Genomic DNA, 27,835 nt, shown 5'->3' with positions numbered 1-27,835 from the left:
GTAAAATAAAAATATTAAATACTGATATAAGCTTGCATTTGGTCAAGGTTTTGAGCATTGTTTCAAGAGAGTCTGTTGCATTTCCATAAGTAGCTGATAAGTTTTAGTGTGGAATAGTATTGTATCAAAGGTGTAGTCTGTTATCAAGATTGTGTATATTACCCTAGGTAGCTTAACTAGACAGACATGCATTATGCCATGGGTGGTCAGTGTACACAGAGTGTGTCACTGTAAAAGTTGGATAGTAACATTGTGGAAAAACAAATGGGGTGATACTGTGTCGTAATATAATAGAGTTTTCAGAGAATGCTCATGTTGTCATCTGTGCCATGGTTGTTGAATGCAGGGAAAAGAACTATATACTACCCAAAGTAACACAATCAGGTGTATGGCATTCTATTACATGCAACTGGTGAAATATTCTCCAGTAATTTGTTGTGTACTTGGAATGCTGGTACTCAGCTATCTTCCTGTATTCAGTCAAGATGAAAGTGGTTTTCTTCAAACATGATACCTTAATTTTGTAGATGAGAAGTAAGTGGCCTTAGCAAAATGCATAGAACATTAGGATGATCCTGTATTTTTTAATATATTTGAAATCAGCTATCTGAGAGTCGAGAGATTTTTTAGCACAAAAAACATGGGTATGATTTTGGCCAGTTTTGAAGCTTTGAATGTGACCCAGCTGACCTAAGTATTGGCCTGGATACTGGAGAAGTGAGTGGCGATTGTCAACTCACCCGTCCTAGTGGAGGGGAGCTTGTTGATCTTCACTGATATCCAGCAGTGTAGCTGGTTCCAGGCTTGTGCAGGAGTGTACTTATTCTGGTGAACAGTGTAAGCTATAAACAGAAAGGAGCCATGGGGATAGAGGGACATGGTTATATGTATGCAGTGCCCCACTTCATTGCTGATAGGAGAGCTTCATAATTCTGCAGCCTGAGGACAGTTAGATTCCACCCTAGTATGTGAGTGACCCCAGTGTGTTTTTTTTGGGGGATGCCAGACCTTCAGGCCATTGAGATGAGGTTGACCCCAGTGTGTTTGTGTGTGTGGGCAGGTGCCAGACGCCATTGAGATGACGACTTTTGTGGATTTGGGTGGCATAGAGCATTGTGAATGGTGGCCCTAAAACAAAGGATTGAACTCACTTTATGATTGCTTGCATGTTAACCTAGTTGGATGAGTGGATATGGTCTGATAGCTGGCAGGCATGTGGGACAAAAAGCATATTAAAAATGTGAGTATAACATTTTCAGAGTGACTTAAGAAAGGCATATGTAAGGTACTAAAAATTAGTTAACAGGAATCCATTTCATAAGCACTTAAAGAGAAGGGGTGTGTGTGTGTAGCATGTATATGTGGGTTAGACATGCAGTCTGATTCATATAACTAAACTGCAGAACTGCACCTGCAGTAAATTACAGTTTAAACTGACATTTTTGCGAAGTTATATGTCAGCATTAACAATTGATAGCAATCATTAATAACATTTTTGCTGAGAGTTTTTTCTTCACTTTCTTCCTAGGGTGTATTACACATAGTATAAGAGATTACAAAAATGGCAGAGAAGGAAACAGTGGATGGACATTGTGGTGTTTTATGATGTTACCATGTTATTTAGAAACATTTTCTCTCCTTTTTTCCCCTAGAACAGAAAACACACCAATGATTGCCGGCCTTGGAAAGGTAAGAAACAAATTATATTACTTCCAAGTCATGCTCTCATATTCTATATGTCCAAGGGCAAAAATGACATTAATATGGTGAATATAGCATAGCATAGAGGAATTGATTAATATTTTACTCACAGTGGGAGATGCGGTTTGGTCATGACAACACAGCTGAATTACCCATACCCTGCCACTGTGCATTGCTGTCCTACAACAACTTTTTGTTTTAATCCTTGTTTTTGTAGACTTTTTTTTTGAGAAAGTCATGTTTTTAATCCTTGAGAGAAAAGTTGTCACATTCTGCATTTAGACATTATTGTTGCTGGTTTTTGTGTATGTATTCACTGTTATGTGCAATGGTTGCATTTCTGTATATTTACACTGACTGTCGCAGTAGCAGTGTGCTGCTAAAAAGTCAATTGCATCTACGTCTTTGTACCTGTAGTGGTATAAATTAGCATCTCATGGTACTCGTAACAATATTGTTTATCTGAGCCCATACAATTTCCATAATTTGTAACGGTCCACTGTTTTTATTAATAACTTAAATTGTACATACTGTATTTGTACAATGGCATTATTTATAAGGGCCTTTGTACAGTTTATAAATAATAGGACTGTAATTGAAATGGATATTTATTTTTTCATTTTCATTGCTTGGCTTTAGCAGGTTGAGAGGATTGTGTATTGCATGAATTTACCATTGTGTATCCATTCTGTTTCATTCCAAAATAGTTTACAAAAGTTGCTTTCTCTCTCATCGAGTTAACATTTGCACATCTATATAATATTGTAGTCAACTCTGTTGGTAAAATTGGTCAGTTATGACTCCAGTCAATATTTTGATATTACATCACTCCTTTGCCTTATACTGTGTGCTTGCATAGGCCTTGCTAGCTGTCTTAGATGTGTCTGTTCAGTAGAGAGTAGGATACCCTTCTGGACGCCTGTATACCTCTAGTAGGATTATCAGTATCATCAGTTTTTGGTGGTGAAAGTGTACTGCTAATGCCCTTTGGGCATCAGTGTCTCAAAATGCACACAGTTATCCTAAGTAAATACTAATTTAACAAGAAAATCCCTGCTATTGCTTTATATAACTTTTTTCCTGCTTCTGAGTTCAAGAGATAGTCTACACAACCAACCTATAGTGTCAGTCCCTGCCACAGCCCAGTACCTACTCTCTTGAATATGTCTAAAGGCTTTATGTTTGTACTGGTCAACATGAATAACATAAATGATAAATTAGCTGTACTAGAAGCTTGTATCCTCCAGCACTTACCCACTATTGTCAGAATACCAAAATCCTTGCTGAAATAGAAAGGTGCATCTGCAGCCTAACTTTTTTTTACATCTGTAATAGATCAGGAGTATGCCTAGGAGGAACTTCAGTGATAGGCAGTGATGGACAGAAGCAATATCATGAATGGCGACGACTTTGTCTGTCTCTTGGTACAAATTCTGCTTGATGAGGGAACCAGTAGGCAGGTCTTTCAGAAATCAGGGTTTCATTTATCCTCTCTCCCCATCCACCAGTCTAATTCAAACTATATAGATACATTTCAGCAGCCGTGTCGAGGCACAAATGTAATCATTTAGGATGCCTAAGCACCAGCTGTGTAGAACATTAGCTGTGGTTAACCTTGCATAGATAGTTAACAATTCTACTAGACCATGCCCAGAATCCAAAAAGGCACTCTGTTGAATGTTATCGCAAACATCCCAGGTAGATAGTAGCTAGTAGGCATGTTCCCCTAAAAGAGTAAGTGATGACCTCCCTGTAATATCAGTTTGGTCATTCAGAGTACACAGGGTCCTTGCAGTATTACTTCCTGTTATGTCTGTTGACTGCTGCTGGAGCAGTGTCAGTGGCTCATCAGGTTGCATAAGTGTCTTTGATTTATTTATTTTTTTTAACTCCTTAACTCTCCTGAGTGTGCCATCATTCAGGTGAGTTGTTAAATTGACAAGTATTACTTGTTGGAGATTGTTCGCAGTAATAATGTCTTAATTAAAAATCTCACTTTAATTCTAAATGCAGCTCCACTGATTGTTTCCCTTGAGAATACAATACTTTGTGTGTGGGGAGCTCTGCAAGAAAAGTAAAGGCATGCTTAAAAGTGTTTGGCCTTTTTACCCTTCCCATAATCCTTTTGAGTACTATAACTTCTTCCAGCTAGAGGAGCCATCATTTTGATTTTCTGGCTCAGTTTTCAGCCCCTCCATGGAGTCCTGCAGTAGTGTGCACAATTCAAAGTAAGTTAAAAGCTGATTTTTGACATAAAACGTCAATATTGCTGTTTTTTATCCTCATGTTAAAGGCTTGTAAAGTGTAGAAATGTTCTGCAATGACTGGGAGTCTATTTAACTTAGTCTGTTCCTGGTGTTTTTTTAAGAACATAGTTTCAGTTGTTTGAAATCTCTTTTAAGTATCTAACAATGTATATAGACATATACAAGTTGAATAATCTGTTTGAGACATTAAATGGGCTGTAATATGCAGAATTATTTAATAAAAACATTTTTTTCTGCTAGCATAAATGTAGTAGTATTTCCTGAGAACAAACCATTCTTTGAAATGTGTTGTATTTGCTATACATGCTGTTAGCCAGTTGCACTTTTTTCTTGTTTCTGATGTACTAATGGTGAACCATTTGTTTTACTGGTGCTGTTAGTCATTTAAAGAACATTGAATATATCCCTTTTCTTACTGAAATTGCCTTTTGCCAAACATACAGATAGACATAATTTCTTTCAGATATGATACTGGTGAGCCATATTTTAATTGTGTTGCATGCATTTTTTTCTTTGTAGTGTATTGGATATACAAGCTAAGCATTATTTTTTTCTTACTTAATCAGAGAGGCTTCACTAATTTGTCCATAGGGAAATTATACCCCTGTTCATCCACTGTGTTAAACTGGCAAGTATTTAGTGCTCTCTTTATATACTTCCACCTAAAGTTACCGCTGTTGTCAACCTGCATGCTGGTATTTTTAGTGTTGTGATACATATTTCTTGCATCTCTCCCAGGCAAGTGACTGTTATAGTACAAGGCACAGGAACCTGCATGTCTTTGCTTATTGGCTGTTGCGTATGTTAAATAAATAAACAAAAAATAAAAAGTTCAGAAAACAGCTGTATTTAGTACTGTACAGTATATGTCTAGCTGTGAGACATTACTGCCTAGCAGTGTTAGTAGAGATGAAGGTATAAGTGTTTTGTAGCACAAAAAATTCTGGGTTAAACTGCTTTACTTTCTAAAATGTACGTATTCATTTACCTACTAGCACATTTGTTCACTGTTCTGTACTTTCCACACATGCACCCTGAAGGCCTTACAGAGGTATTTCTTAATCATTTGCAATAGGACCTCAGGGAACAGTGATGAAAGTAGGGGTATCTTTGTGTACATTTTCCTAACCTCTACATCCTTCTCCAGTATTGAGCACAGTTTGTTTAATATTTCTCCCTTCCTCTGTTAACTATGTCTCACACTGCCTGTTTCTTTTCATTCCTGCTCATGCTACTGTAGACAGTAAAACTAAATATTCATATAGTGCATCACCGACCGTTTTCCTGAAAACTTTGCCACTGTACTTGGTGAGACCAGTCATCTACAACCAAGATCCCCCCCCCCCAGTGGAAAAGAACATTTAAAGTGCGATTAATGTTCAGCTCATAATCATAAGCTACTGGTGTACTCTCCATTTAATGTATCTAGCTATCTTACTATGTGCAAACTACTAGAGGGCACCAGCCCCTTCCACTAAAACTAAATCAATACTTTTTATTTCACCCAATAGTTACTTATCTTACAATGGCATATCCTGCAAAATAAACATTAAGAAAAAATTATTGCTTAAGCACTCTATTTGTAAACCTAGCCTTTTATACTGCGTAGAAAGTCTAAAAAATAAAATAAAAGTGTGTTGTAGTCCCTAAAAAAAAAAAATCTTGTGGACAAGTCAGTCTTCTAACTTAAATCAAGCTTAGTAAGATAGTTTACCTCAATTTACTTCTTAACATAGTACTTTCTGCTGTTATTTTCTTAACTGTCTGAAACATTGGCAAAAAAAATACACTTTGCTTTTGGTAGATTAATCTCTTTAATATTGCCTTAATAAGCTCACCTTACTTCTTAATGCAGCTCCACTGATTGCTTGAGAATACAATACTCTGTGTGTGGGCTCTGCTCTGTTCCACCCTTGCTCGGGCTCCACTGCACTCCCCTGTGCTACCCCCAATTTTCACACCCCTCCACTGCCCCTACATTTATACATCCCAACCCACACCCATCTCTCACAGTTAACCAGTAACAGCCTCTAGCAACACCCACCATCCTCCGTCATTATTAAGACCTCTATCCTGTGTAATACTCTTGCTACCTTCAATAGTACAATCTAACCACCCTAAACATTCTCTATGCAAAAAAACTAGTAATCCTACACTACAACAAACACTACTCCTACTATCATGAAGTACATAACAAGTCTTTATATTCCTTTCAAGAGCAAAACATTTTTTATCACCATAACATTACTCACCCTTCTCAGACACCACAATCTTACAATCACATTTACATCCTCCCGGATATTCTTTGTGTTTCACTGTTGCAGTCATTACATTTGGGTTATCTGCTTGCAGGTAGCCCTCAGTCGGTCCTGCGTCTGTTGCTGTCCTTTCTTCCATGACGTCAGGTCTTCAGGGGTATAAAACATGCAGCCGATGCCATTACATCAGTCTTTCTTGCTGTACGGTGCCCGAAGCAGAAGCAGTTCGCAAGTGCCGGTCGTCCGACTCCTGAAATTTTCGTTTTCGAGTTTCAGAACCGAAGTCTTCAACTAAAGCTAAGTACCCCATTGGGGAAACTTTTTCTTGCTCCTTACCAATGTCAGTAAAAGTTAATAATTGCATAACTTGTGGAAAGCAAATACCTCATAAAGATTTTCATTCGTACTGTATTCCTTGCCTAGGCCCTGACCACGACGTACCTTGCTGTCGGTTTTGTGCTTTATTTAATCAACGCACTATCCGTCGTCAGTATATTTTCACCTCCAAATATTTCGGTTGTCGGTTTAATTTTCCTGAAATGTCGTCAGTTAGCCATCTGACTACCGGGATTCTGAAAAAATGCAAAGATAAAGACAGAGGCCGCCGAGGTCCAAAACTGCCGACGACGCTTCTAAGCCAGTCGTCAGTTCACCGGTACTCAATGAGGTACTTTTGCAGCCCCTGATACCCGCTACTTCAGATTCGCAGGCCTCTACTGAGACCCATTCGGAGTCCGGTATGCCGCAAGATGCTTCAACTGTGGAACCTGCGGATGTCTCTACCTTGGAAGGGTCCGGAGCCATTGTGCAGGCACCGGCTTCTGAGGGTGTATACAGGCCTATGGACTTGCATATTAAACCGATGCCTCCTTCTTCAATTGGGCCTAAATCTCGAACCATGCCTAAAAAACTTGACGCCCAGGCCACATGTTCAGGCCTCTATTCCTAAAAAAACAAATGATAAGAATGGCTGAAGATCTAATAACTCTAATCCGGGTTAGCCAACCCCCCCCCCCCCTTCTAAGAGGCCTAGGACTCAAGTTGTTTATGAATCTTCTGACCAGGATTCTGTTTTTTTCTGATTCTTCTGATGATCTGGATTTGCCCTTATCTACTTATGAGGATTCTGATGCAGAGGACTCCATTCCTTCTGCTTCCCCTCCAGAGTTTTTTTTTCGGGGAAACCTTACATGCTTTAAGGGAGCATTTCCACTGGGAAAGCCAGGATTTTTCTGATTCAGAAAACCGGCTTAGGGATTTCTTACTCCTACCTCAGCATAGGCCTTTAGCTATTCCTCCTGTACTAGACATTGTTGATTATGATTTTCTGGACTCTAGTTTGGACCCTGATTCCTTGCCTCCTGCTCCCAGAAAACCTGACAGATACTACAGGGTCCCTGAGTCACACAACTTCCTTTTTAAAAATCCTATTGCGGATCCAGAGGCTATTTCACAGGGGCCCAAGAGCATTAAGGCTTCTACTGCTAAAAATTCTTCCCCTTCTGATAGAGACTCCAGGGCGCTGGATAGATGGGGTAAGAAGGTTTATACTTCTGCAACCTTGACCATTAGGGCTTTAAACTGCCAGTTTCATATGTTAAAGTATCAGCAACATGTTATTGGGTTGCTTAAACAGAAAATGATGTTGATTCCAGGCTGTGTGGAAAATAAAGAATTACATGATTTAATGCATTCTGCTGAACAAGTTAGAAAACATACTTTGCAATGTTACTGGGTCTGTGCTCAGAAGGCATGTTTGGTTAAGGAGCAATCTTTGCCTGATCATTTCAAAGCTAAATTGTTGGATGCTCCCTTAAATCAGGACCGCCTTTTGGCAACAAAGCTGAGGAAGTTCTTAAAAAGATGGAAGATAAAGCTAAATCTATGCAAACTGTTAAAGATTTCTTACAATTTCAGCCTCCTAGATTTAGTAGGCACTGGCCCTCTAAGAATTGGTCCTTTCCAGCCCCTTCCAGATCTTCTCAAGCTAAACCCAGACACAGCAAAAACCTCAGGTTTCAGTCCCAGGAGACACACAGGACTAAGCAGTGGGGGGCCTTCACTTCCAAATCTGGGAGTACTAAGACTCCCCCCTATGGTAAACTGTCTCAATGACTTCCTTTTAAAATTTCCAAGCACTTATCAACTGACTGCCCCTTTGGGGGGAAATATTGCTCTTCATGCAAAGAATTGGGAACTCATTATCCAGGACAAATGGGTTTTAAATATAGTGTCCCAGGGATACAGATTTCACTTCCACACGTTGCCAACACCAAGCGGGTGACCCGACCTACCCCCAAATCAGTGAGCAGAGGCCCAAACACAAGTACTTTCTCTCTCAAGCATGGGGGCTATTCATCTAGTACCAGAAGAGGAAAAGGGACAAGGTTTCTACTCAAGAATTTTCCTGGTACCCAGAAAAGACAATTCATGGCGTCCTATCCTGGAACTGTCTACTCTAAACACCTTTTTGGAGATTCCAAAATTCAAGATGCTGACTCTTCACCAATTACTTCCTATGCTAGGCAAAGATGCCTGGTTGGCAACACTAGATTTAAAAGAAGCATACCTGCACATCCCAATCAGGGAATCTTGCAGAAGATACCTACGCTTCAAAGCAGGCTACACACGCTATCAGTTCTCTGCACTGCCCTTTGGCTTATCTACTGCACCCAGGGTATTCACAAAGTGCCTAGCTCCAGTTATTGCATTTTGCAGGCAAAGAAATATTCGAATATACTACCCATACCTGGGCGATTGTCTAATTCAGGCAGAAAGCCAAGGCATACTTTTGAATCATCTGGCCTTTGTATAAAGGGATGTTCTTCATCTCACATTGCTGCAGTCCTTACATATGGGGTAGTCCGCTGTCCTCGGTCGGCCCGAATACCAAAGTATTAGGCTGACGTCGGTCAAGGCGCTTAAAACTGACATCAGGACATCAGGGTACAAAAGCACATGACCGATGTCATTTCCCCAGTCTTTTTTGCCGCATGGTCCGATGCAGAAGCAGCGTTGCAAGTGCCGTTCGGCGTTCTGAAATTTTTCGAGTTCGGAGTTTCAGACCGAATCCAAGTTGGCTAAGTACCCCATTGGGGAATATTTTGGTTTTTTCTTGCCTCAGTGTATTACCGGATGTCAGAAAAAGTGAATAATTGTATTTCTTGTGGGAAACAGATACCGCATAGGGATTATCATTCTTTGTGCATTCCTTGTTTGGGGCCTGAGCACGACGTAGTGGTGTCGCTTTGTGCTAGGTTTAATAAGCGCACTATTGGCGAAGGTTAGATTGTGCTAGGCTGGTCTTGAAGCGGTGCAATTATAATATGCCGTCGGATACTCCGGCGCCCGCTTGAAGAAGCGCAAAGACAAAGCGGTTAAACCCAGGCAAGATGAGTCGTCCGTTCCGGACGCCGGTTCTTTAGAGGCTTCAGTGGAACGGTGGTTCCGATGGAGGCTTTTCTGGAGTGCCAGGCGGAGACTTTGGTTTTGCAGGATGTGGCCTCTCAAGAGGCAGGTCAGGCTGAAGGGGCTTCTCAGGTTTCTGTACTCCCCTCCTTCCCAGGGTGGTTAGACCCTCTCCTTCTGTTTCCAAGGCTTCTTCCAGAGGCAGGCCAGGTTTAGCTTCTGTTGGTGTCAGTCCTAGTTCTGCAGGGTCTGTGCCTAAGAAGCACATGCTTAAAATGGCAGAAGATTTGATTACTCTGATTAGAGGTTCTTTGCCCCCTCCTGATAAGAGGCCTAGGGTGGAGCCAGAGTTGGAAAGTTTTGAACAGGCTTGGATGTTTCAGAGTCTTGACCGAAGACTTGCAGGAGTACACTCCTTATTCTGAATCTGATGCAGAAGATTCCACTCCTTCTGCTTCTCCTCCAGAGGATTTTTCTTTTTCAGAGACTCTTCATTCTATGAGGGAACATTTTAAGTGGGAAGGTCAGGACTTCTCTGATTCACGGAAAAGGCTTAGGGAATTTTTGTTTTTACCTCAACATAGGCCCTTAGCTATACCCCTGTTCTGGATGTTGTGCAAGATGTATTTTCAGAGGCTTCACTTAATCCTGATTCTCTGCCTCCTGCCTGTTAAACCGGATAGGTATTACAGGGTGCCTGAGGCTCATAAATATCTCTATAAGAGTCCTAGGGCGGACCCAGAAACTATTAGTCAGGGACCTAGGGGTGTCAGGGCCTCTGTTGTAAAGAATCCGGTTCCTCTAGATAAAGAGGCCAGAGCTTTGGATAGATGGGGAAAGAAGGTCTATACATCTTCTACCTTAGCAATGAGGGCTTTGAATTGCCAGTTTCATATGTTGAAATATCAAAATTTTCTTCTTTCACAATTGAAATCCAAGGTGGATGCTCTGGCAGAAGGCATTGAGTGTAAAGAATTACAAGATTTGGTGCATGTTTCTGAACAGGTGGGTCAGCATTCTTTACAGTGTGGTTTTGATGCTTTGCAGGCCTCTTCTAGGGTGGCTGCCACTGGTTCAGTTCTTCGCAGGCACGCCTGGCTTAAGGATCAGAATTTATCTGACCATGTTAAGACAAGGATTTTGGATGCTCCTTTGCAGTCTGAAGTGTTGTTTGGCCCACCTGTGGAGTCAGTCTTGAAGAAAATGGAAGACCAGGCTAAGTCTATGCAGACTGTTAAAGATTTTTTGCAAGTTCAGCCTCCGAAGTTTAGTAGAAATTGGCCTGCTAAGGGGTGGACGTATCCTTCTTCTGATTCTCAGTCTAGGGGTAGATCTAGACGTGGTAGGGGCAGAGCTCAGAGTTCCTCCAGACCTAGAACATGGAGTTCACCTGCACAATCTTCGAGTGAGGGCAGGGGCCAGTCCTTTCGTAAACAGGCCCAATGACCTACTTTTTCAGCTGCAAGATCCTTCTTGCCTGGCAGCACCTTTGGGAGGACGGTTGGCACTCTTCAAGGAAAATTGGATTTTTATTACCCAGGACAAATGGGTATTGGATATCATACACCAAGGTTACAAGTTTTATTTCCATACCTTGCCTCCTTTCAAAGGCATGCCAGACATTCCTCCTCAGCAAAGACTAGAGGCGCACAAACAGATTTCTCTACTACTTCAGATAGGAGCTATACAACTGGTCCCTCTGCCAGAAGTGGGCCTAGTATTTTATTCTCGCCTGTTTCTAGTACCAAAGAAAGGGAACACGTGGAGACCAATTTTGGATTTATCTATCCTCAACACATATCTGGACATTCCCAAGTTCAAAATGTTGACGTTACAACAGCTTTTACCTCTGCTGGGCAAAGATCACTGGATGGTGACTCTGGATCTCAAGGAGGCTTACCTTCATATTCCTATCAGGCCCAGTTGCAGGAAGTATCTGCGTTTTCGGGCTGGGACTTTTCATTATCAGTTCTCTGCATTGCCCTTTGGCTTATCTACTGCGCCCAGAGTGTTCACGAAGGTTCTGGCTCCAGTGGTAGCTTTCTTCAGGTTAAGAGGAATACAAATCTATCCTTATTTGGACGATTGCCTGATTCTGGCTCAAGGAAAAGACGAACTTCTTCATCATTTACAGTATGTGATGGCAGTGTTAAGATGCCTAGGGTATTCTGTGAACAAAATAAAGTCCAGTCTAGTACCCTCTCAGGACATGTGCTTTCTGGGTGTGAGACTGAATACAGCATCCCAGATGGCCTTTTTGACCCCGGACAAACAAAAGAATCTTTCTTTTTATTTCCATCAATTGTCTCGTCAGTCCAGGCTGACTGCAAGGACAGTCCTTCAAGCCTTGGGGTTCATGGCATCTTGTATTCTGGTACTTCCCAATGCCAAACTGCATATGAGGAAGCTACAATGGTATCTCGAAAATGTATGGACACAACACTGCCAAGATATGGACACTGTCATTCAGATAATACCTTGCATTCAAAAGGAATTTTTGTGGTGGGCTCAGGAATGTCACCTAAACAAGGGACTCTCTGTGACCCGACCAGAGGCGAGTCAGATTCTAACGACAGATGCCTCAGACAAAGCTTGGGGAGCTCATCTAAATGGAAAATGGGTACAAGACACGTGGCCTGCCAGACTTCAACATTTACATATCAACTTGAAGGAGATGTTAGCAATCCAATTTGCATTGATAGCTTTCAAGGATTTACTTCTTCCAGGGCAGGTGTTGATTCAAATAGACAACACAACTGTCATGTGGTACATCAACAAGCAAGGGGGGACACATTCTTACCCTCTATGCAGACAAGCAATGATTTTGTGGGAGACTGCTCTCAGTTTGCAGCTAAATCTTCAGGCAAGGTTTCTGCCAGGAGCACAGAACTCCTTAGCAGATGTGTTGAGCAGACAAATCATGGATCCCCACGAGTGGAAATTGGATCCTCATGTATTTCAGAAATTGACAGTGTTATGGGGAACTCCAGACATAGATCTGTTCGCTTCTCCACAAAATTACCAGTTGCCAAAGTTTTGCACAAAAAGGTTTCATCCCACAGCTTGGAAAGTGGATGCTCTCTCATTCAATTGGAGCAATCTTTACGTGTATGCCTATCCACCACTGCCTCTCCTCCCAAAGGTACTCCTGAAGGTCAGACAGGACAAGCCAACCATGATTTTAATAGCTCCGGATTGGCCTTGACAGCACTGGTACCCATTACTGAGAAGTCTGGTACGGGAGCCTCCATGGCCTTTGCCTTCGATTCCACACCTGCTGTCTCAGGAGAACAGTCATTTACTCAATGTCAAACTTCACTCTCTGCATCTGACAGCCTGGCATATTCTGTTTTGAACCCTGGAGGGTCTCGGCTTCCACAACAAGTTTTGAATGTTATTTTGGAGGCCAGAAGGCCTAGTACAAGGAAAGTTTACGCAGATAAATGGAGGAGATTTTTAATTTGGAGTACAGCAAAGGACTTTGATGTTTCTAAACCTAATTTGAGTATTGCTCTTCAATACCTTACTGAGTTACTGGACAAAGGTTTGTCCTTCTCCTCTATAAAGGTTCATGCTGCAGCAATTTCTGCTCACTATGACTGTGACCCACCGTTATTTTCTCATCCTTTGTTTAAGCAATTCCTTAGAGGGGCAAAGAATATAAGACCCCCACGTAGAGCTCCTACTCCTGCTTGGGATCTCAATTTTGTGTTGGAGAAACTCATTCTACAACCTTTTGAGCCTGCAGCTACTGCCGAGTTGAAATATTTATCATGGAAGACTGCTTTTTTGTTGGCCATTACCTCTGCGAGAAGGGTTTCTGAATTACAGGCCCTTATGGCGGTTGAGCCTTTCTTAATTTTCCACAAGGATAGGGTCTCTTTGCTTACTAACCCTTCCTTTATGCCTAAAGTGGTTTCTAGTGTGGCTTTAAACCAAACTATTCATTTGCCTACTTTTTATGCAAACCCCCAAAATAAAGGGGAGAAGATTTTGCACACTTTGGATATACACAGACAGTTGCGATATTATTTGAGCAGAACTAAAGGGTTCTGGCAGTCTCAGCAGTTGTTTGTTTCATTTGCTTTGGGTTCTCAGGGCAAACCTGTTTCAAAACAAACTATTTCTAAGTGGATTGGTTTTTGTATTGCTTTCTGTTATTCCCATCATGGTAAGGAGATTCCAGCTGGGATTAGGCCTCATTCCACTAGGGCTACTGCCACTTCTACAGCTTTTAAGGGGTGGCTACTAAAGATATTTTGGAGGCAGCTACTTGGAGTTCAGTGCATACTTTCTCTAAGCATTACCACCTTCCACTTTACTCTAAATCTAGGGCTGGTTTTGCCACTGCAATTTTACAGGGCATTTTGGCAGCTCCTAATGCTTTATAGTTTGGCCATCCTCCCTTACCTCTGCTTTGGGATTCTACCCATATGTAAGGACTGCAGCAATGTGAGATGAAGAACATAGTACAGTTTTGTACCTACCATAAATGTAGATGTTCGAAGATCCACATTGCTGCAGTCCAATACCTCCCTCCTTCCCCTCTGTAGTTAGAGGTGGTTGTGTGGTCTGGGTTGTAAATATTGTAAATATGGTTAGTGCAGGGGTGGTTGGTTGTTCTTTGCTGTTTTTTGGCTTTGGCCTTTCTTTTTAGGGCCTTCTGACATCTGGGGCAAGAAAAGACTGAGGAAATGACGTCGGTCATGCGCTTTTGTACCCTGACGTCCTGATGTCAGTTTTAAGCGCCTTGACCGACGTCAGCCTAATACTTTGGTATTCGGGCCGATCGAGGACAGCGGACTACCCCATATGTAAGGACTGCAGCAATGTGGATCTTCGAACATCTACATTTATGGTAGGTACAAAACTGTACTTTCTAACTTGTCTGGGGTACACCATAAACGAAAAGAAATCACACCTGGTACCCTGTCAACAAATTATATTCCTGGGAGCAAGCTTGAATACAACTTCCCAGATGGCTTATCTCATGCCAGAGAAACAAATTAATTTGACAACCTACCTCAAACAAATGGCCACAAAAACCCTGCTATCTGCAAGATAAATACTGCAAGCCTTGGGGTTCATGGCCGCCTGCATTCTTCTAATTCCATATGCAAGACTGCATATGAGGAAACTACAGTGGTATCTAAAAAGTTTATGGTGTCAACATTCTCGGGCTCTAGAAGCAATGATTCCTATCATACCTTGCCTGCGCCTAGAGTTCCTTTGGTGGGCAGAGGCCTGCCACCAAAACAAGGGACTACCTTTCACACCACCCCCTGCTACCCAAACCCTAACAACAGATGCATCAGACTATGCATGGAGGGCTCACCTGGCAGGGAAGTGCATTCAGGGCAAATGGAACCCAAATCAGATACACCTGCATATCAATGAAAAAAAATGTTAGCTGTACAAAATGCTCTGACAGCCTTCAAGGACCACATTCTTCGAGGACAACTAATGGTAAAGATGGACAACACCACTGTTATGTGGTACATAAACAAGCGGGGGGGGGGTACACATTCTTACCCCCTCTGCAGACTCGTCATGGCATTGTGGAACACAGCCTTGAACTCCCAAGTGCACCTACAAGCTTAATTCCTGCGAGGACAATTAAATACACTGGCAGACAGACTAAGCAGAAACCTCATGGACACACACGAGTGGAAACTGGAGCCAAGGATTTTCAACATGTTGACAAGAAAATGGGGGAGCCCAGATATAGACCTGTTTGCCTCTCCTCACAACTACCAATTGGACAAATTTTGCACAAGGACTCCCCACAAACAAGCCTGGAAAGTGTATGCTCTATCCTTCAGCTGGAAAAACCCTCTGCCTCTGCTCTCCAAAGTACTACTAAAAATCAAACAGGACAAACCAAGGATGATTTTGATTGCTCCAGACTGGCCACGTCAACACTGGTACCCCCTCCTGCGCAGTGTGTCACGGTTACCCCGATGGCACCTGCCTCAGACTCCTTCACTGATGTCTCAGCAGGAGAACCAGATTCTGCACCCTCAGCTTCTAACACTGAACCTTGCAGCCTAGCTAATTACATAATCTCTCCTTTACCATCCCTCAGTAAACCTGTGATGGATATCATTTTAGAGGCAAGGAGGCCTAGTACTAGAAATTCTTATGCTGAAAAATGGAAAAGGTTCTGTGCCTGGAACCAATCTCAACAGATAAGCACAGCAGCGCCCAGTTTACCTCAGATTTTACAAAACTTAACTGAGATGCTTCACAAGGGCTTGTCTTTTTCCTCCATTAAAATCCACACCTCAGCCATTTCAGCTCATTATAAGACAGAACCTCCCCTCTTCTCTCATCCACTGCTCAAGCAGTTCCTCAGAGGGGCCAAAAATTTGAAACCACCCAGGAGAGCTCCAACCCCAGCCTGGGACTTTAACTTTGTTTTGGAGAAACTCACGCTACCTCCTTTCGAGCCAGCTGCTACTGCAGACTTAAAATTTCTTTCTTGGAAAACAGCTTTTCTTTTATCAATTACTTCAGCTAGGAGGGTATCTGAATTACAGGCCCTTATGGCATTGGAGCCTTTCATCATCTTTCATGTGGACAGGGTGTCCCTCAGAACCAATCCATCCTTCATGCCCAAGGTGGTATCCAGTGTGGCTCTTAATCAGTCCATTAATTTGCCAACCTTCTCTCTCAATCCACAGAACAAAGGGGAACGGATACTGCATTCCGTAGATGTGCACAGACAACTTAGATTCTACTTGGACAGGACTAAACCTCAAATGAAATCTGAACAACTGCTGGTGGCATTTGCTGCAGGGTCAGAGGGGAAGGCTATTTCAAAGTAAACCATTTCTAAATGGACAGACCATTACATTCATTTCTGCTATAAGCACCATGGAAAACCTATCCCCCAGGGGATCAGACTTCATTCCACCAGGGCTGCATCTACCTCTACAGCCTTTCTCAGAGGCGTCCCTACCAGGGACATCCTAGAAGCTGCTACCTGGAGTTCTGTACATACTTTCACCAAGCATTATCATTTGCCAATTTTCTCTAAATCCAGAGCTGGCTTTGCCACTGCAGTCTTGCAGGGCCTTATAGCTGGTCCTAATGCTATCTAAATTCCTCCTCCCAACCATAGCTTTGGGAATCTACCCAAATGTAATGACTGCAACAGTGAAACACGAAGAACATAGTACAGTTGTGTACACTTACCATAAATGTAGATGTCCGAGTGTATTCACTGTTGCAGTCCTGGTTACCCTCCCTCCAGCCCCCTCACTTCTTTTGGCTATACCTCTACTTTCCTTTACTATGCTTAAAAGCCTTTTTGGTGTATTTGCTTTTTTGTTGGAGGTATATCATTGTAAATTTTATATTTAATTGCTTCCTATTAGGGGGGCTCCTGATATCTGGGGCAAGAAAAACTGATGTAATGGCGTCGGCTGCATGTTTTATACCCCTGATGACCTGACGTCATGGAAGAAGGGACAGCAACCGACGCAGGACCCAAGACTTTGTTACTCAGGCCGACTGAGGGCTACCTGCAAGCAGATAACCCAAATGTAATGACTGCAACAGTGAATACACCCGAACATCTACATTTATGGTAAGTGTACACAACTGTACTTTTCTCTCCCACATATCCACAACCACAGCAGTTCTCTTAGCACGCATTTTTCAACCATACCTCCCGAACTATATCCGCTCTCCCTACTAAACACACACACACCTTTAAACACTTAAAGTTCAGTAAGTCATCATTCTCCACCTACCTTCATACACATAAAAAGGCTAGATTTTTCTACACATATCTGAAACCATAACTAAGCTGGTCCAAAGTGGGGACATCACCCCAACCTTTTCCCAAGCACCAAATTACAGTCAGAACCAGCCACCCCCTTCAGACTGACACAGCTCCTCTCCCAAACCACAACTCAGTTTGTGACCTATGTCTGCAAAACATACATTTTCAAAGAATATCCAGCAAGACCTATGATCGTCACACAACCCTCTCACAATATAACCCTGACATACTAATAGCTACTGAAGCTTGGCTAAAGTCAGAAATAACTAGTAATGAAATACTTCCCCCTGGACATAACATAATCAGGCCAGACAAACTAACAAAAAGAGGAGGTGAAGTAGGAGTAATTTTTAAACGCACCCTAGAAGTAATCCAACATCCTCAAACCACCTCTAAGTTTCACAGCTATGAAATTCTTATTACCCAACTCAAACTCAGTAACATTGTCAGTGTACCTAGTAGGACTATTCATTTCCCCTGGAAACAATCTAGTCACAGTTGAAGAAGTCCTTCAGTGTCTGCATCACGATATAAAAGAGAGGCCATAATCTTAGGTGATGTAAACATTGACTTGGAAGCAAATATATACCTCACCTGACCTAAACTTATTTGGATTCTCACAACTGTTAAACGTCACTACCAGGACCCACAAAACATCTAGCAAAGAAACCACACTAGTTTGGATTCTTTCAAATAAGCCCCAAAATATCAAGGGAACCTTACCAGACATTAGTGACCCATCTACCCACTTGTGCTGTCAGACAATAGCTAAACTTGCAGAAACAAGTAACATGCAGACAAGTCATAATCTGCAGAATTTCAATGCTGAACACTTTATAACAACTCTAAAGCAATATAACTGGAACTGCCTAGAAACATTACCACTAGATGAAGCAGTTACTCATTTTAATCAAATCTTCCTAACCTCCTAAATAAGCAGGCCCCACTCAGAAACAAAACAGTCTTATCCATACCAGCACCCTGGCTAACGAAGACTATTAAGCAACGGCTCTTAAATAGAGACCGGGCCTGGAAAACATATACAAAAAATAAAACTTAATTAACACTACAGGATTGTGGATATCCCAAAAATCTCTCAAAAAACAAATACTTAATGATGAGAGAATATTTTGCAAACCTATAAAATACCTGCCAGAATAATCCCAAACAGTTCTGGCAGTCCTTAAAGTCACTGCTCAACCCTGGGCAATGCTTTACCCCCAACCCACCACAACACTGAAATAGCCAGGTAGTACAGAAACTCAATTCAACACCCACTTTGTAAATTCTGTCTTCTCACTAACCAAACAAAACTGTACCTCATCCCTCACTATTCCACACCTCCCTACCAACAGCAAAGTATTCTTTAAACTTGATAGTGTACTCCCCTCACCAATAAAAAATGCCTAGTAAAAATGAAACCAGCCACCTTGGCAGCTGACAAAGTACCAGCAGAAACTATAGCATTCCCAGTCACCATAATTATCATAAAGAAAACCACATCCCCAACATTTCCAATAGCCATCCTCGCCCCTATCCAAGATGTTAGAAAATGTATACACACCCAGTTCCTCAAATATCTCACCAACCATAGTCTATTGTCCTTGACTCAACATGGCTTTTGGCATAATCATAGCACCACTACTGTTGTTTTAAACTTTACAAACACAGTTAATCAGCTCCAAAACAATGGTAACCTAGTCTCAGCAGTATTCCTAGACCTGTCCAAAGCATTCGATACTGTCTCACACCAGAAACATCTTGAGGAACTAGCCTCTCTAGGCCTCGAAGAATGGAAGAAAGCCTGCCATAAGTTAAATATAGTAGTTTTTAAAAATATCATCTTGCTCTCTGTTTTTTCCCTAATCTGGTTCCACAGCAAGTTATCCAATAGGAAACAAACTGTGAAATGACAACAAGACTATTCTGATTTCCTCACAGTCATTGTCCTTCAGGGATCAGTTTTAGGATCCCTACTTTTCAATATCTTTATCAATAATCTGCACTCCACCACTAAGCAAGCTACCCTGGTGCAGTATGCATATGATGCCGCTCTCATCTGCTCATTCAAAACACTAGTCTTGCTGTAAGAAAACACCTAAAAGGCCTTTCTGGGCATAGAATTCTGACTGGATAGCTCAGACTTGCTCTTAAATGCTAAAATAAAAACATAACTAATACTTTTCAGTCCTAAAAGCTACTCAAACCATAAACCATCTTTTCATATCGTATCAGCCAACAAAATACTTTTCAGTCCTAAAAGCTACTCAAACCATAAACAATCTTTTCATATCGTATCAGCCAACAAAATAAAAGTAGAATATATCATACAGGCAGAACTCCTTGGTGTAATGCTCAGTGATCTTGGATACAACCAATGCTTACTCCTGCTAGCCATCAAAAAGCAAACTGGAAACTAGGATCCCTCTACAGGGCTAGGAAATTCCTCAATTATGTTGTATCTTTCGGCTTTTTCCGGTTAGGGGTCGCCACAGCAGAACTCCGGTCTACTAATGATTGGCAGTAGATTTTTACGTACCGAGTTGCCAGCCTTGACGCACAACCTTCAACGAATGTACGCCCATTCACGCATGTCTCCACACAGAAGACGCTTTAGCTGAGAATCGAACAGGACAACTTCTTACTGTGAGGCGACAACGCTACCACAGCACCACCACCGATTCCTCAATTATAATGTCAGAAAAAAACTAACGCAAACATACTTCCATCCCTATACTATGCCATACAAATCTTTAAAAATCTTAATTTCACCATCAGAACTAAACTAGAGACAACGTGTAACAAAACTGCAACATTTGCGACAAATAATCCTCCAAAAAAAAAAAGCACCATTGCATAGCACTAAAAAGACTTAACTTACTAGAACTTAAAAACCACCTCAGCTACCTCAGCTACCATCAACTTGTTACAGTCTATAAACCAGTAAACTCCCCTGAAAAATTCCCAGCTCTAAAATGAATGCTATAAACCTGCACCACTAATCAAGCCTACGATTCAACAACAAAGCTTTTCTATCTATCACAAAATCAATTAACAGCACAGGAGATTCACTATACTGTAACCAGGAAGCAAAACTCTGGAACCAAATCAGCCCTGAAATAAGATGAGTAGACACACTGCATGGCTTCAAAACATCAGTAAAGAAACACCTGCTAAATAAGTGGTTGTGCTAATGCAGTGCCCTAGGCTAACCCCCATGCTCAAGCTAAACTCCATCTTCAAAGTTATATTCCCTTTATTTCTGTACCCGAATCGTACACATGTAACTGTATATCTCTCAGTAAGAAATCTCACTATATATTCTCCCACAGCTCTTATTTATACTATTCTTCTACAGACTGCCATTCCACCATGTACCTGCTTTCTCTCCGACAAAACTTCCATTTCCCAGATAACTAACACTGTTACTATTTTCTTTAATGCAGGTCTGTTCAAGCTCTCTGCCTAATGTTTCATGTAACTACTTCTCTTTAAGTTCTTCCTCCTTCAAAATCCCTTGCTGCCGTTCTCTGTACCTCCATCTGATAAGCAAATTGCATAATATATCCACTGTACATTTGTGTAATTTCTCTGTAACCATGTATTATGAAACAAAAAATGTATTTCTTAAAATTCATAGGCTACTGTAATAATGTGTTCTAGATATATTCATATAATTGTGCTTTCATAGAAACTGAATGTATTTTACAAAATGTAATTTTTTTGTCATTAAATATACTTGCCTGGAGCTCTTCTCCCCAGGCCTCAACTGGAAATGTGGTAAACCCTAGTTGAAACGTCTTGGTAAACAAAGAGAAATAAATAAATAAAATAAATAAAATTGAGGTCCCATCTGGCTGAGTTGATTTTGGTGCAGGTGTTGCAAAACATCCCAGAACTCTGCCTGAAAAGAGTACAGGTACATATTAGATTATGGAACTCACTGCCCCTACTACTCAGACAAATGACAGTAACAAACCTTTTAAAATTAGCAACACTTATTGGATACATGGCTCTGCTCATTTTCTATACTGGGCTAACCCTGTGCTGTCTGCATCTTTTTAGACAGCTTTTCCTTCTCCTCTCCTCACTCACATGATATTTTTAAAAGAACCATTATATTTAATTTATGGCAGGCTTTCCTCCATTCTTTGATTTCACCTTTCCCATTTCTTATTTGTATTCCACTCTCAAAATGCTTTCTACCGACTTTGTTCTACATCTCCTTTTCCCTACCCTCCAGCTCTACTATCTTGCTCACTGTTCTTTCCCTAATATTTCCCTAATTCCCTTCCTTCCTTTCTCTATCCCAAATCCACTTATTGTAACTCCTTTAAACCTAAACTGTTTTCTCCTTACCCACTCATTACACAATGTATCTGGCTATTACCAGAGAACTCCTCTCTATTACTCTTATTTATGCTCTGTACTGAATTACAACTACTATCCTTACTGTCCTCTGATTTTTAAAATCGATCTACCGTGAATCTGCTTTGTATATGTGATTGTGAAAAATTTTCAAAACAGTTGTAAATCTGTCAGATTGTCTCCTTCTTTTGCTACCATTTCTTAATGCACTTGCTCTGTAGTATTCAACGTACTATGGAAAAGTACTGAAACTGTTTGTCTCTCTTTTGTGTACCTTGTCTTTTTTCATATTGATGTATAGAGATGTTCTTTATATTGGTCACTGCTGCAGTAGCCTAAGCTGTGAGTTATATCCTGCATAAGATATAACGGCCAGCGAGCTTCCAAAGCTTTAGGGTACCTTCCATGAGCATGATCATTCAAATGTCTGCTGTTATACACAAGTATAATTTTTCCTTGGGCTTCTGCTGAATAGGAGTTTTATTTTGCTGACCCAGTCTGACTATCATGGTAAAGAAATGTACATAATTAAATTAATTCTTTAAGTACATACTACATACTAGTGTGTTCACGAATTATTATATGAAAAGAAAACAACCCATGTCTTATATATATTACATGAAAAGTAGACACATTAAAGACGTTTTTTTATTTCTATATACTAGCATTTCCATGTTGCTGTTTCCATTTACCCAACCCTTTTTGCCAAAGCCATAACTTTAATATTTTCAAAATATCATTAGTTTCCTGTTTTATATTATTTAAAATTTCACTACGCTGCCCCTGCCATGTGTACTGTACACACAGTGACAGTTTGCCCTACTGATCACATGCCACTTAAACCTGCATATCATATTCCTTATAATAGGCAGGCTTGTTTATAGTCTGTGTTGTAGATTTCCGATGTAGTAGTTCTGTGACTTGCTATAATTCCTTAACCCTTTTACAAAACATAAATGTTCTGTAGTTTCTTCTAACCTGTGTAAATTGGGGTCTGTATCACTTTGTCAAGTCCTTCATCCCCCCACTTGGGTAGATGTTGGTTTTATGATTTTGTTCACATTCGCTAGGGTGGCCTACTGTTGGTTTGTCCTAGGAAAATATTTGCTGAAAACTCTGTTGCCTGAATAGGAGCTTTGATTAATGGGTGTTCACCGAAGAGGTATTCGCTGACGTGGGATTCGACAAAGTGATATAGACCCCATAAACTGCATAGTATTGTGTTGTCTTGCATAACATGGAGACTAACTGAAAATAAGCAATAATCTTCAAAGAAAAAAGTGATCATTTGTATACTTCTTTAAGTATGTTTTTTTTTTTCTTTCTTTCTTTCTTTCTTTCTTTCTTTCTTTCATATATTGCTTTCTTTGTATTGAATGTCAGGTCTCACCAGGGATCTTCTTTACCCTGTCCTTTCCAAATATACCATAAGGTGGAAACAACATGTTCTCAAGCCTATCACATACATATTTTCCTAATTATCATATGTTTTATAAAAAATCATATGTATATTTTATTTTTGGACATTTTCTTTTTAGTAGGTTTGTTTCATATTGCTCAAAAATCTTAACTTTTCTTACAGTACACAGGCACATATTCTGAGATTTTTTTTCTATCTCACAAAAATACACATTATTTCCTTTACTCTTTTGTATGCCATAAAGACCTTCACCAGTAACTTGTTCAGTAATTATTTCCAGATCAAATTTTGCACTTGTATTTTTAAATCATTTTAATTTTTCTGTCATAGCTGACGTGACTGTATCCTCCGTATCTCCCCATGGTTCTACAAAATAATAATTCAGCATAGCCTATATCATTATTGTCTTTCTTGTGGAATATCATCAGTGCTTTAGCTTCCATAATAATATTGTCTTCATTTTCTGGTTTCTAATATTTTCCATAGTATACTTGTGTTTTGTTTATCTTTTATTACTTTCAGTATTCAAAAATAGGTGTTATGATGCTAAAAGCACTGTTGGATTTACCTATCCTATTCCTCCTCAATCACTTGAATTGTATGGTAAACCTCTCTTGACAAGATTCAATCTAGATTCCCAAAATCAGATAAAGTATTTCCAGAATTTCCTTTTCTGTACTCATCCAGAATAAGCTAACTTTGAAATATCATGGCATTAAATAAACTTTCTTTCTAAAATTTAATCTTAATGTCACCCAAAACATGCTCAACTTCAAAGATCTTATAAAATATCTTTTCATTGCTGCCTTTTTTCTTGTCTGTCAAATTGTAATCCAAGAGCACTGTTGTCTGTCAGGGAGAAATGAGCTTCCAAACTTTTCTCAGACTTATACATTGTGTTGTGTAGTTTAATATTACAGTTGTATTTTTAATTATTTAAAAATGTCCTTAATCCATACTTTTTTGTGCTAGTGTAAAATGTTGTATGAGTAAGCCATAATCATAGGCAGAAACATTCCTGACTTATACTTCTCATTTTGTCTGACTTTTTTTTCTTAAAAATGATTAACTCCCTCCTTTTTGTCTTTTAAAATACCTTTATCTGTATCTTTTGCTTTTTCTTAAGTACCTCTTGATGTCCTGACTGAAATCACTGCGGCAGTATTCCAAGCAAATGTGTTGTCATTGCTGACATCTGGCTGGGGTACCAAAGCTTAACCTTCCCTAGGTCTTAGGTCTGTGTGCCCTCAGATCGCAAGCATGGGGATATATAGGCAAACTTATGAATGTAGATCCTCAGACCATCTTGTCGCCTGCCCAAATGCTGGTTGCATATCTGTCAGACTGATCATTGTTTGGTCGTTGGTACCGGAGTTTCATTAAAGACAGATAAGTGCCCCATTGTGGAACCTTTCTTTACTTATCTATTTTGTTGTGCTATATCTGTATTAGATGTCATCTAGGAGAGTTAAGTAGAACTGCAGTAGTCAAATCCCATACAAAGATCTACATACTCAGTGTCTCTTCTGCCTAGGCACAGAACACGATTACAAGGCCTGTTTCATCATCCTTTGTTCCAAAGACCTTGCAATCCCATTTGGCTTCACCTAACACTTTCTTGGAGACCCAAGATCTGAAGCGTTTGGCCTACTGCAAAATGGTGGATCTGCAAAATGGTGGATCCGGATTCCCCAGATGTATCTCTACCTTTCAAAAAAATGCTACCTCTGTTGCCGTCTACCAAGGCCTCAGTGAAAGCCAGTATAGCATCAGAGGGCCTTATGACTGAGGAATTGACTCTTGTAGACAAAAGTAACTGCAGATCATAATCTCAAACGACCCGGAAGACATCCCACAGATTCTAGTTAGGGAAGAGATCTCTGATAAGCTTTGTATGGTTCACAAGCTGCCAGCTTATTTAAAGCACAAGAAGAGCAAGACAAGTCAATAAAATACCGCAGACAGATTCTGTTTAACCTCTTTGCATAGATACTAGAGGAATTACCTAGCCAAGCCCACGTCTTTTGTTAGATGGGACTCCAGAACCATTCAAAAACACAAGAAGGCTCCCGTAAAAAGATTTCCAGACAAACCACAGAGGGAACCCACATATAGAGCCTTCCTTCAGGGAAAAATCTCTGGACTGTTTCCTAAACAACATCCTCCAATCCCTCAATCCTGCCCTGCCCCTCTCCAAATATTTAGTGAGTCGATCTCAGTCTGGGAAAAATCACCACAGAGCAATTGGTGCTTTCCATTAAAAAGGATTATGCCATGGCCTGGAAAGAATTCCCTCTGTGAATGCCATACCCCACTCCCCATAACCAAGTCCATCTTCTACCACCCATACTCCAAAATATTGCAGGCACAAGGCACTATAGAACCAGTGCCTATAAAATTCATAGGAAGAGGTTTTTACTGCATACTCTTCCTAGTTCCAAAAAAGGAAGTGCAGAGGAGACCATACTGTGTTTCTCTCTGCTAAACATGTTCTTAAAAGTAATAAGATAAAGTTCTGACGGAGTGAATGCTCTACTACGGACAAAAACAGGATCCAAATAAGACAAAAAACAGTCCGTAGAGCAAAACAATGGTGAGGGTTCCAATAATTCCAAAACACTTTCTTTCGAAAGTAGCAATAAGTTCCCCAACGCTTCAATATAGTAAAAATCAGGTTTATTCAGATGAAATATAGTGGTGGTAAGCGCTTTCGCTAATGTAGCTTCTTCAGACCAAATTACAATTAATTCAACATTGCAAACATTTTTATCTTAAAAAAGGCGCCAAAACTAATAAAACTTAAAGAAATACATCTCATCAAATACTGAAACATTTTAAAAACATATTAATAACAATGGATGCTTTTAAAAACATTCTATATTGTACCCAAAGGCATATAATAAAAATCATTATGTTAAAACATTATTTTATTTCATTTAAAAACCTTTATCCTTCTTGATTTCAACAAAGGACGTAGGGGAACCTTACCATTGATGCCTGGTGGTACATCGGCTCTAAATTTAATTATCCAGTTAATTTCACGGATCTCAGTGTAATTTTCCACATCTCCCCTTCTATGTGTCCTGGATATGTGTTCAAGGATCCTAAATTTAAATTCATGATCAACACCATATTCTATTGTATGCTTAGCAAGTGCTTCCATTTCTATGGACGTAGATATGATCAGGTCTTTTTTGGTTAGATCAGCTTCTTCCATTTCTATGGACGTAGATTTGATTCTCTCGTTATTGGGGATGGTCCTGGAGTCCAATGTTTTTTGTTTCCAGGAACATACGTTCCTTCAAAGGGCTGGCGTAGCTATGGGCACTTCTTGTGCCAATAGCTACGCCAACCTGGTGATGGCTGAATGGGAACATCGGCACTTGTTTGAACATGCACTGTATAAGTCATGTGTACCTTTTTATAGGCGTTTTGTGGACGACCTATTTTTAGTATGGAGAGGTACACCAACACTTTTGAATGAGTTCTTTAGGCAGATGAATGAGTCACTTTGGTTCCTTAACTTTACCATGGAATGGTCAGACACAAGAATTCCGTATTTTTCAGAGGGTGCCTCAAGATTCTATTCAGAAGCAGACATTGTTCAATCCAGCTCGGACGATGTGATATCTAGCGACAAGGTGATCTTTCCCATTTATTACACCAAGGATGTAGGTGCCCTCAAGGATATTTACATTAGACACTGGTATGTTTTATCAGTAGATCCTACCATTAGTAGATTAATAGGTGATGGACCTAGGTTTGTTCATCGCAACAAAAAGAATCTTAAGTAGTTGTTGTGTTATCCTAATGTCAGCACTACTAGTATACATGCTGATGATAGACACATGGTACCGTGTAACAGGTGTAATTTTTGTAATTATGTCCTGAGTGACCCATTATTTAGGTTCCCATATGGAAATGGTAGCTTTATGATACGTGTAGCAGGCAACTGCCAATCTAAAGATATAGTGTATTTGGCATCGTGCGTATCATGTCCAGCCTACTATGTAGGCAAGACGAACCGGACACTAAGAGATAGGATACGCGAACATGCCTATCATATAAGGAAAGGAACCTTGTCAAATGCACTTGCTAAGCATACAATAGAATATGGTGTTGATCATGAATTTAAATTTAGGATCCTTGAACACATATCCAGGACACATAGAAGGGGAGATGTGGAAAATTACACTGAGATCCGTGAAATTAACTGGATAATTAAATTTAGAGCCAATGTACCACCAGGCATCAATGGTAAGGTTCCCCTACGTCCTTTGTTGAAATCAAGAAGGATAAAGGTTTTTAAATGAAATAAAATAATGTTTTAACATAATGATTTTTATCATATGCTTTTAAGGTACAATATAGAATGTTTTTAAAAGCATCTATTGTTATTAATATGTTTTTAAAATGTTTCAGTATTTGATGAGATGTATTTCTTTAAGCTTTATTAGTTTTGGCGCCTTTTTTAAGATAAAAATGTTTGCAATGTTGAATTAATTGTAATTTGGTCTGAAGAAGCTACATTAGCGAAAGCGCTTACCACCACTATATTTCATCTGAATAAACCTGATTTTTACTATATTGAAGCGTTGGGGAATTTATTGCTACTTTCGAAAGA

General features: G+C 40.3%; 1 protein-coding gene across 4 annotated transcripts in view; it reads left to right on the top strand.

The window, feature by feature from the left end:
- The window catches only part of SCLY (selenocysteine lyase), a 999,372-nt gene that overhangs the window by 539,018 nt on the left and 432,519 nt on the right, over positions 1-27,835 (top strand). For all 4 annotated transcript variants that reach the window (XM_044070098.1, XM_044070095.1, XM_044070096.1 and 1 more), the window contains exon 9: positions 1,653-1,689. In XM_044070098.1, coding sequence (XP_043926033.1) covers positions 1,653-1,689 — 37 coding nt within the window. The remainder of the gene's footprint in view (positions 1-1,652; positions 1,690-27,835) is intronic.

Source organism: Protopterus annectens, chromosome 4.part1 (assembly GCF_019279795.1).
Source record: "Protopterus annectens isolate FY-2018-M chromosome 4.part1, PAN1.0, whole genome shotgun sequence".
Lineage (NCBI taxonomy): Eukaryota > Metazoa > Chordata > Ceratodontiformes > Protopteridae > Protopterus > Protopterus annectens.
This window is presented reverse-complemented; position numbering and strand designations above follow the sequence as displayed.